Below are 11,755 nucleotides of genomic sequence, written 5' to 3' on the forward strand. Positions count from 1 at the left end.
ACATGGGCCACCAATTTGGATTTATCTTCCTCTTCTTCTTCGGACTCATCCCTTAGTCGATGGACTGAGTCCGAGGATAGAGTGTCGGTACTTCTCGTGGGCTTGCGCGAGCTCTTCTTTGGTTTCTTCTTTTCCGAGTTTGGGGAACTCGGGGCCCTTTTCCTCTTCTTTTTATCACCCTGCTTTGGAGCAGGGGACTTGAGAGGCACATCTTCATCATCGGATTGAGGCCTCATGGCAATGTCATTTTAGAGACCTACAAAGGAAAACAAAGCCGATAAGAATACAACAGCACAAGGGGATCAAACAGTATTGAATCGGAGGAGAAAACTTACAATGGTTGCGGGCCACCCGTCGACCCTTCAATAATTCCATCCAAGCACGCTCAGAATATGGTCTCTGTGATACCAGTCCCTCGACCTGTTCCTTGAGTTTAGGAACTACGTCCAGCACCTGGGCCACAGCTGAAACACCAAGAACATCGATAAGGAAAAAGATAAGAGAAAGAACAACTAGATTAAACATTCAAGGCAAAGTACTAATTACAATTCGTGTTCCATTTCTTAGGAAATGGCATGTCTTCGGCAGAGATCAGGTCCGAAGTCTTTATCGAATAAATTGGCCCATCCAACCACGGTCCCGAGCCTCATCTATACTGAAGAACGGGGCCTTGCTGGCCCAGCGAGCAAGCTTGATCAGCCCTCTTTGATAGAGTCGGGGATGTTGATACCCAATTTTTCCCTATATATTTTTCAATATGCAAAATACCTTCAAAATAGCATATGTATGCATATATAAGTATGTCCAGATGTTTTTTTTCTTAATTTTTAAGGGTTTTTAAATCAATTCATTTCCCCATTTTTTATCCATAAAAAAAACCAATAATGATTTCCAAACTTATTATTTTTTGGTAATTCATTTATTGGACTTTCACATTTATGCTGAAATATAGCTAAGATAATTTTTGCAAATTTATTTAGTATTTTTAAAACTAAATTGCATATAATTGCAATATTGGCCTCTTTTAGGATTTAATTGTGTTTATATCCATGAAAATTAAGTCCAGTATTTTTAAATTAATAATTATATGCTATAAGTCATTTTAGTTCTTTTAATTTGGTTTCAGAAATTAATTTACTATTTTTTATAATTTTAAAAGGGAAAAAATGGCTATTTAATTGATAGCCCAATTTTATTTCAATTGTCGCCTAAATTGAACCCCAAATCAGACCTAATTTCCCCCAGCCCAAACATAAGAGATGGCCCTTCCACACTGTACTTATCTCTATATGGTTATGCAAACCTGGGTAAGCACTGCCCGGGGTCCCTTGAGACCCTTAGGGAACTTTGACACACCCAGGTCTGAGAAAGTCTTTGAAACAAGTGGCATTTGAGGTGGTTTGTTCCATAACTCAGAGAGGAAGTCAGAATCAGGCTTCCTATGGTTATAACTTCTTATTTTACACTTCTTCTGTAATTCAGTATTTTGGTCTGTAATAAGTTGTAACGAATATTAGGGTTAGTTAGTGAAAGGGATGGGGTAATTGTGCATGTTTTAAGGGTAGATATCCTGCCTTTAGGATCTGATTAGTAAAGTTCTGCATGTTTACTTCCACACTTAGAAATCATGCCTATAGGGTCTAATGGCTATAATCAGACATCATGCCCACAAGTTAAAATCAGTTTCTAAACTAGATGTCGTGTCTACAGGATTAAAATCAGTATTTTTTTTATAGAAGTCATGCCTATAGGAATTTCGCTATGATCAAATAAATCCTGCCTACTCAATTAGATACCATACCTATAGGATCTGAAACCAGTTTAGTTAAAATCAGTTTGACTCGTACTATGTTGAATTAGTTTAAACAACTTTCATTAATGCGGTTTAGAAAGCATGCCTATAGGATCCAAATTACTCGTTTAAAACTCTCACTGCTTTGCCATTTTCGAATCAGTAATAGGTATCATGCTTATAAGGTATCATCAATACACACTTAGGCAAGCCTTAGGTAATAACGATAAAATTGAATCCGCCTTTGTTTAATTAGCAACTACTGCATCCAGCAGGCAGGCCTGATTCGGACTTCTTATCTGAGTTATGTAATAAATGAGTCTGCTTCAACATCTGAAATTCCCCTGTCTTAGTACTTCTGGCCTTAAATGTGTTTTAAGTCATGCTGTTTATGTGCTCTACTTGAGGAGGCATATATGAGCCTTTAGTTGTTTACATGTTCCCTCTAATATGCAGTCTTATGTGTTTTGAATGTCGCCTTAGTCTTTTTACCTTTAAAACCCAAAAGTCACCCTAAAATCCTCCCGCTTATAGGAATAGTAATCCCAAATTCCTCTGAGACTGATAGAAATGGGATGGGTAATAGCATGCAACAGAGGTCGAGACCAATCCGCGCTTTAACACCTTAACGGGGTGGGAAGGGTAGATATGGATGTGATGACCGGTGCGCTAATACCACGTGTATCCCCTCTTTTGAGGAGTGATTACCGGGTATTGCATTGATGTGATCCATATTATAAATAAACCTAGGACCCTCTTTTATATTCGTTAGCATGTTTAGTTATAACTTTTTCAAAACTTTATTTTATTTTATCACTTACAAACATTCGTTTATTTAAAATCCCCTCTTATTTGAGCCTTGTTTGTTTACTTGTTAATTGAACAAATTCACAAAGAAACTATCTGGCCGGGAACCACACTAGTGGATCCTGAGGGGTGACTAACACCTTCCCCTTAGGATAATTTCAATCTCTTACCCTATCTCTGGTTATCAAACTAACTTAGAATTGAACCTTATAGGTGTCCTAATGCACCTTAAACCATTAGGTGGCGACTCTTCAATTGCAAACCCATTTCCCAAAAGGAAAGAGTTGTCCCAACCAAATGTCACCAACCCGATTTTTCGATGCAAAGGGGGAAAAAGGGGGCGCGACAGCGTGGCGACTCTGCTGGGGATTTTTAGGCTTTTACCATTTCAGATTATTCTTGTGAATTTGTACCTCTCTCTATGTGCAATTATCTATTTAATTCCTTTAAGCATTTAATTTCTTCTTTAAAAGCAAAACTGACATATCTTCCTTGTTTTCTTTTCTTTATTGCTTTACATTTATGAAACTGCTGTATTTATCGCTTTCTTAATGTGCAAATACATGTCAACATGATTTTTAATCATTGCATAATCATGCTCAACGTCATACTCCACTCGTGCCAAACAAATACCATAGCAACACTTATAATGAGTGGTTGCGCTCTTCCTATATTATTACACCCTAAATCCGGAAAGGCATATTTACGGTAAAACCAGTCGATCAGCGGTGCAGTCGACGGTTCCGTGCCTTTCCCCCTTGGGTTGTCTGCTCAAGGCTATCAGTCTAAAACCCCATAGAAACCTTACTCTGTTCAAATTGTGCATGCATCATGGTCAAACCTAGCCGGGTCAGTTATGTCATCCACATAATGATCCTTTAAGATAGCCTTGTCCAAAGTCCCCTGGGTTTTCCTAAACCCAAACGGACATCACCACGTTCTGTGCATTTATTTGGAGAACTAAATGCTTCATGCTAATCATTGATATTAAATAGTCGCGTCCGGTGGGGGAAGGGTCTAACCTTATTTGCCTTGCAGAAACATGAGGCACGAAGTCCCCAGATTCGGCATGGTCACCAACATCCACCCAAGACTGCTAGGCTGGTGGAAAGATCTTCATGCTAGTGATCAAACTCTCGTCAGAAAGTATCAGGGAAACCTACCTTCCCTCCTGGAGGTCCAATCCAATACAAGATCATAGAAGCCAACAAGCGACTGGGATACTTGGAGCGAGGCATAGTAGAGTTGGAGAGAAGGTTTCTCAAAAGGGTCGAAGACTGCCAAAATGCTAAAGGGACCGAAGGCGGACATCTAGCCAGGGCCTACCTGTTGCTGGGACTTCGCGAGTTGGGAATGTTGTTCGACGGAGCCAAGGATGCCAAATCTGGGGAAGTTCCTTCTGGGACCAAGTAGATAGGAGTTTACCTTTTCGCTTTAAAATGTAATAAGGCCAATGGCCATTAGTGATTTTTCATTTCCTGTTTATTTAGTGTCAATTTGGGATTTGTCATATTTTTATCAATAAAATGAGGCATTTAGCATCCTAAGTTCTCCAAATCAATTTGTCGATAGGCGCACCTCAGGCATAAAGAGGTCCCCAAATTAGGGCGCGCTTTATATTCCCGCACTATGTGTTTAAATACTGCAATACTTTTTACGATCCTCACTAACTAGGTTACCTTTTTGTTTTATTTTTGTTCTGTTATTCCCCTCCCCAAAGGTTAGTTCGTGCACTCTGGCAATATCATCCTATTCCACGAGATCTAGGGGCCATCCACCCACTCCTCCTCTTAGTCCTATCAAAAACAAGAACAAAGGCAAGATGAAAGATTTGAACAACGTCAGAAAGGAGAATTCAACTGAATGCGTAGAGGTCACTAATGGCCATGGTACTCAGGTTCCCAAGGAAAATGTATCCCAACTTGACCAGAAATTGCTGAAATTCCAGGAAGAGCTCGATCAGGTTCGGAACCTGGCAAGCCTGCCATTTTCCCTCAACACCCCAGATATCACCTTTCCCAATACTCAAAACCCTACACCGCCTCAAAACATCCCAAAGCAACAGAGTCATCCCGCTCCTCACACTATTCCCCCAAATACCCAATGCAATACCTGCCATACCCCAAACAACACTCCACTACTCATCCCAGAACTCCAAAGCTCCACAAATGACCACTTTCACACCCACCATAACACCCCCATCTATGTGGAGACCATGCCACACTCCACCCAACCTATCTCAAGTGCACCCGAGTATGCTGAAAAAGACTTGCTCATCAGGAACCTGGCTGAGGAGCTTAAGAAATTGACTAGCCGGATTCAAGGAGTTGAAGGAAGCAAGGGAATTGAGGGGCTGAACTATGAAGATTTTTGCATACAGCCCGATGTCGAACTGCCTGAGGGGTACAAACCTTCGAAGTTCGAAATGTTTGATGGTACAGGGGATCCAAGGGTCCATTTGAGGACATACTGTGACAAGTTGGTTGGAGTAAGGGAAGACGAGAGAATCTGCACGAAGCTGTTCATGAGGAGTCTGAAAAGAGATGCGTTGTCCTGGTACATCAGCCAAGATCCAAAGAAGTGGTCAAGCTGGGTAGGCATGGCATCCGACTTTATGGACAGGTTCAGGTTTAACACAGAAAATGCGCCGGATGTGTTCTATATTCAGAATCTGAAGAAGAAACCTACAGAAACGTTTCGCGAGTATGCTACTCGCTGGAGGTCCGAAGCTGCTAAGGTCAGACCTGCCTTAGAGGAGGAACAGATGAACAAATTCTTTGTCCGGGCTCAGGACCCGCAGTATTATGAACGACTAATGATGATCGAGAGCCACAAATTCTCCGACATTATCAAACTGGGTGAAAGGATTGAAGAGGGTATCAAAAGCGGTATGGTTACAAATTTCGAAGCCTTGCAAGCTACGAATAAGGCCTTGCAGTCCGGTGGTGTGTCCAAGAAAAGGGACGTAGGGGCCGTGATGGTTGCACAAAGGACCAAATCTCCTATCAAATACCAGACTTACCCAACACCTCCACTCACATATTAGCCAACTCCAAATTACCAAGCACCCTCACCCTCCTATCAAGCTCCACCACCCACTTATCAATCACCTCCACCTCCCACATATCAGCCTACTTCGCCCAGATATTCCCAACCCGCACACGTCTACCAAACCTACAATGCTCAACCATCCCACTATCAATCACCTCCTGCACGCCAAAAATTCCCTAGACCCCGACCTAATTTTGATCGCAGACCTCCAAAACAATATACAACCATTGCTGAACCCATTGACCGGTTGTACGAGAGACTCAAAGCTGCTGGTTTCTTACCCTCATCCCTGCTGCAACCCCTGAGAACCCTTCTCAGTGGGTTAACCCGAACAAATCCTGTGCATACCACTCCGGCATGAAAGGGCACACCATCGATGAATGTCGTTCCTTGAAAGACAAGATCCAGACTTTAATTGATAACAAGATTATTGTGGCAAAGGAACCCGCTCCAAATGTCCGCAATAACCCTCTGCCAGACCATAAGGGTGGAGGCATTCACATGATTGAAATAGAGGATGACTGGGATCCCGAGGGATCAATAGGTTTGATCGCAGAAGGTGATGACCCAAATAAGCCAATAGTTACTCTCTACCCCATCATAGTCTAGATCCAACCGTCTGAGGTCACTGAAGTAAATATGTCTGTACCACTTGAATTTGAAGCAACATCGTCTGCAAAGACACAAGCACCGATTGAGGTCGAGTTCGTGTCTCCGGTAAGTGCACCCATACCGTTTGAAGTTGCAGTTTTACCACCCAAGGCACATGCTCCTTTCGGAGTAAAGATAGCCGCGCCGATCCCAGTGGCGATGTCCACCATGCCGTCATTCTATACAAAAGCTATACCCTGGGATTATACAGCCGAGGCTAGGAGGAAAGGCAAAGTCAGGTTCGAATAGACTGTTGCAACCCAGGGTATGACAAGAACTGGTAGAGTCTATACCCCCGAACATCTAGCCGAGTTAAGCAAGCAGGCCTCCAACCGGCCACCCATCATTGAGACGGGTCCGGACGATCTTTGGGGAAAGATACAGGCTAAGGAATACTCGGTCATCGACCAGTTGAACAAAACACCAGCGCAAATCTCCATTCTTGCTTTGCTACAAAATTCTGAGGCACACAAGAATGCTCTGCTGAAGGTGCTGAGTGAAGCATACGTACCAAGCAACATCACTGGCGGAGAAATGACTAACATGGTAGGACAAGTGTTGGAGACCCATAAGATCACCTTTCATGAGGACGAGCTGCCACCTGAAGGTTTAGGGAACAACAAGGCGCTGCACATCACCTATGCGAGGACTATTTTATCACCAGAATCCTGATCGATGGAGGGTCTAGTCTCAACATCTGTCCACTGGTAACACTCAAGAAGTTGGGTAAGGGACTGCACGAGATAAAGGATGGGGCAATCAATGTGAAAGCTTTCGATGGTTCTCAAAGGTCCACCATTGGTGAGATTGTCCTATGCTTGCAAATAGGACCAACATGGTTCGATGTCAATTTCCAGGTGATAGACGTGCCAGCATCTTACAACCTGTTGTTGGGACGGCCATGGATTCATGCTGCTGGGGCCGTAGCATCAACAGTGCATCAGGCAGTAAAGTTCGAATGGAATCATCAAGAGGTGATCATTCACGGCAATGGTAGCAACCCTATATACAGTCGCCAAACCATTCCGGCAATCGGAGGAAGAAGAAAGCTAGGCAGAGAGACCTACCACCACATCGAGCGGGTCAATGCTGTCGACAAGAACAAATGGTAGGATAACAAAATCGAGAGCATACTGAATTAGAGTGGGTACGAACCTGGCAAAGGGGTCGGCAAGAACCTCCAAGGAATCGCTAAGCCCATAAAGCTCAATAAACATGGCACCACTTTCGGTCTGGGATATGATTACACCTTGGAGGAGTTCAACAATTGGTCACCACCATGGCGCGGTCCTTACTATACTCTGGAGCAGCCAATACCGCGTTTGGAGCAGACTTTCCAACAAGCCGACATTGTTTATGGGTTAGATGAAGAGGAGGCACTGGCAGCGGTGAAGAACTTGTTCCTAGAAGACAATGACATGGACTATTGTGTTGTTCTCGAGGAGGAGGGGGAGGAAGGCCCTTCTATACAGGCTGTGAGCAGAGGGGCATGCCTCAATAATTGGACTATCAGGACAACCAGAGCCCGGCGAGCCTCGGGGTAGCAAGGCTAAAACAAGCACCAGTCACTGTTGTTTTCTCTTTACTAAATAATTTTTCCTTTCGCTTTTTTCAATTCCCGCAATAAGATCTCCAATGTTCAAAACAGTTATGCAATTTATCGAAGCATTTTGACTTTTATTATAAATCAACACTCATTATTATTTTTTCTCATTACTATTACTTATCTTGATGAACCAATGACTGTGACATGCAATGAGACAACGCCACAAACGGACATTGATTCAGAGGAAGATGACATACTGGATGAGATTATCAAAGAAGTTGAGAACTTTGAGAACAGACCTAAGTCCAACCTGGACGAGACAGAAATTGTTAACCTGGGAGATGCAGAAAATGTCAAGGAAACACGAATCAGCATTCACTTATCGCCATTAGAGAAGAAAGCATACGTAGAATTCCTAAAGGAATATGAGGACATATTCGCCTGGTCGTATGATGACATGACTAGTTTGAGTACGTCTATTGTGGCCCATAAACTGTCAACCGATCCGACATGTCCTCCGGTAAAGCAAAAGCTTAGAAAGTTCAAGCCGGATATGAGTTTGAAAATCAAAGAGGAAGTCACTAAGCAAGTCAAAGCTAAGGTTCTCAGGGTAGTAGAATACCCATGGTTAGCCAACATCGTGCCAGTACCAAAGAAGGACGGGAAAGTCAGAGTCTGTGTCGACTATCGGGATCTCAACCAGGCCAGTCCGAAAGACGACTTCCCTTTGCCGAATATACACATCCTGATTGACAATTGCGCCAAGCATGAACTGTAGTCATTTGTAGACTGCTTCGCTGGTTATTACCAGATCTGGATGGATGAAGAAGATGCTGAGAAAACGGCTTTCATTACACCATGGGGAATGTACTATTACAAGATAATGTCGTTCGGCCAGAAGAATGCAGGGGCCACCTACATGAGGGCCATGACTACCCTTTTCCATGATATGATACACAAAGAGATTGAGGTATATGTAGACGATGGCATTGTCAATTCAAAGAAGGCCACTGATCACATGGAAGATTTGAGGAAGTTCTTCAATATATTGCGAAGGTACAACCTGAAACTGAACCCCGCGAAGTGCGCATTTGGGGTTCCTACTGGGAAATTGCTTGGGTTCATTGTGAGTCGTCGAGGAATAGAACTGGATCCATCAAAAGTCAAAGCTATTCAAGAATTGCCACCACCAAGGAACAAGAAGGACGTGATGAGTTTCTTGGGAAGGCTCAACTACATCAGTCGATTCATAGCACAGTCGACGATTATTTGTGAGCCGATCTTTAAGATGTTGAAGAAGGATGTCGCCACCGAATGGACCGATGACTGCTAAAGGCCTTCGACAGAATCAAGGAGTACTTGTCAACACCACCAGTCTTGGTCCCGCCTGAGCCAGGTAGACCCCTATTACTCTACCTCGCAGTATTGGATGGAGCTTTCGGTTGCATTCTGAGGCAGCATGATGAAACGGGGAGGAAGGAGTAGGCCATTTATTATCTCAGTAAGAAGTTCACCCCATACGAGGCCCGGTATTCTCTGTTAGAGTGCACATGTTGTGCTTTGACTTGGGCAGCTTAAAAGTTGAGGCATTACTTCTGCGCCTATACTACATATCTCATATCAAGGATGGACCCTTTGAAGTACATCTTTCAGAAGCCCATGCCCACTGGCAAGCTAGCCAAGTGGCAAATCCTGTTGAGTGAGTTCGACATTATTTACGTAACTCAGAAAGCGGTAAAGGGACAAGCACTAGTAGACCACCTTGCCGAAAATCCCGCGGATGGAGAATACGAACCCCTGAAAATGTATTTTCCTGATGAAGAGGTATCATTCATAGGAGAAGATATTGCAGAATCCTATGACGGTTGGAGAATGTTTTTCGATGGAGCAGCAAATTTCAAAGGAGTTGGTATAGGAGCATTCCTAGTATCAGAAATCGGTCAGCATTATCCGGTGTCCGCCAAACTCAGGTTCCCGTGCACCAACAATATGGCCGAGTACGAAGCTTGCATCTTAGGGCTCAAAATGGCCATTGACATGAACATTCAAGAGCTGCTAGTAATTGGAGATTCAAACTTACTTATACATCAGGTATGAGAAGAATGGGCAACCAAGAACTCCAAGATACTCCCATATTTGCATCATGTACAGGAATTGAGGAAAAGGTTCACGAAGACGGAGTTCCAGCATGTTCCCAGAGTCCAGAATGAGTTCGTCGATGCATTGGCTACCCTGTCATCTATGATACAGCATCCAGACAAGAATTTCATTGATACCATTCCAGTAAAGATCCATGATCAGCCAGCTTACTGTGCCCACGTTAAAGAAGAAGCAGACGGAAAGCCTTGGTTTCATGATATCAAGGAATATTTGGCAAAAGGAGAGCACCCAGAGCTTGCAAATCCTACTCAGAAACGCACACTTCAGATATTGTCCAACAACTTCTTTCACAACGGAGGAATCCTGTATAGGAGGACTCCCGATTTGGGATTACAAAGGTGTGTCGACGCAAAGGAAACATCCAGGCTGCTAGAAGAAATTCATGCTGGGACCTGCGGTCCACACATGAACGGTTTTGTCTTAGCAAAGAAGATACTCCGAGCTGGTTAGTTTTGGATGACTACGGAGACGGACTGCACCCAGTACTTCCGAAAATGCCATCGCTGTCAGATACATACAGACATGATAAAGGTACCTCCAAATGTGCTTAATGCAACAAGCTCACCATGGCTGTTCGCCGCCTGGGGAATGGACGTTATTGGACCAATCGAGCCTGCCGCTTCCAGTGGACACAGGTTTATCCTAGTGGCAATTGACTACTTCACCAAATGGGTCGAAGCAGCATCTTACAAAGCAGTGACTAAGAAAGTCGTGACAGACTTTGTCCGCGACCGCATTGTTTGTCGATTCGGTATTCCAGAGTCAATCATTACTGATAATGGCTCCAATCTCAACAGCGACTTGATGAAAGCCATGTGCGAAACCTTTAAGATCAGACACAAGAATTCCACAGCCTACAAGCCTCAAATGAATGGAGTTGTAGAAGTCCCCAACAAGAATATCAAGAAGATATTGAGGAAAATGATAGAGAAGCATAAATAATGGCACGAGAAGTTATCATTTGCTCTATTTGGGTGTCGCACCACAGTCCGCACATCAACCGGAGCAACCCCCTATATGCTGGTTTATGGTACAGAGGTCGTCATTCCCGCCGAAGTAGAAATTCCTTCCCTAAGGATCATACAGGAAGCTGAGCTCGACGACGCAGAGTGGGTGAAGAGTCGTTATGAGCAACTAGCCCTTATAGACGGAAAGAGAATGAACGCAGTTTGCCATGGTCAACTCTATCGGAACAGAATGTCCAGAGCCTTCAACAAGAGAGTCAAGCCGAGATAGTTCACACCGGGGCAACTGGTGTTAAAGAAATTTTTTCCACATCAGGATGAAGCCAAAGGAAAGTTCTCCCCGAACTGGCAGGGCCCATATGTGGTTCACCGGGTTTTGACAGGAGGATCCCTCATACTTGCAGAAATGGACGGAGAAGTCTGGCCAAAGCCAATCAATTCAGATGCAGTCAAACGTTACTATGTGTAATCTTTATGTTTCCCTATGTGATGTAAATTGAACTACGCCTGACCTGATTCCCGTTTAAGAGGGGATACGTAGGCAGCCCTATGAGTTCAGTCACAATTCAATAAAATTTTCATTCCCCTGAAATTGGAAACTGTGGCAGAATTTTGAGAGGACCCTGAAAATTCCGAAGTAATTTCAGCCGATTGTTGCACGTAGCAACAGTCAGAAGCATCAACCATAACTGGGCAGAATTTGAGGACCTCGAAAATTCCGTAGCGAGAGAGGTTGCAATGTCTCGTAACCACGGCACAGTCGTCGGTTCATCTAAAAAACCG

At 43.6% G+C, this 11,755-nt stretch overlaps 1 protein-coding gene across 1 annotated transcript in view; it reads right to left on the bottom strand.

Annotated features, from left to right (window-relative positions):
* Window positions 233–11,755, bottom strand: part of LOC109230322 (RNA-directed DNA polymerase homolog) — a 34,556-nt gene continuing 23,033 nt past the window's right edge. The window contains exons 3-5 of the mRNA XM_019395832.1: window positions 633–741; window positions 409–512; window positions 233–256 (exon numbers count right to left, since the gene is read on the bottom strand). Of these exons, the coding sequence (XP_019251377.1) occupies window positions 233–256; window positions 409–512; window positions 633–741 (237 nt within the window). The remainder of the gene's footprint in view (window positions 257–408; window positions 513–632; window positions 742–11,755) is intronic.

This window comes from Nicotiana attenuata, chromosome 7 (assembly GCF_001879085.1).
Source record: "Nicotiana attenuata strain UT chromosome 7, NIATTr2, whole genome shotgun sequence".
Taxonomy (NCBI): Eukaryota; Viridiplantae; Streptophyta; class Magnoliopsida; order Solanales; family Solanaceae; genus Nicotiana; species Nicotiana attenuata.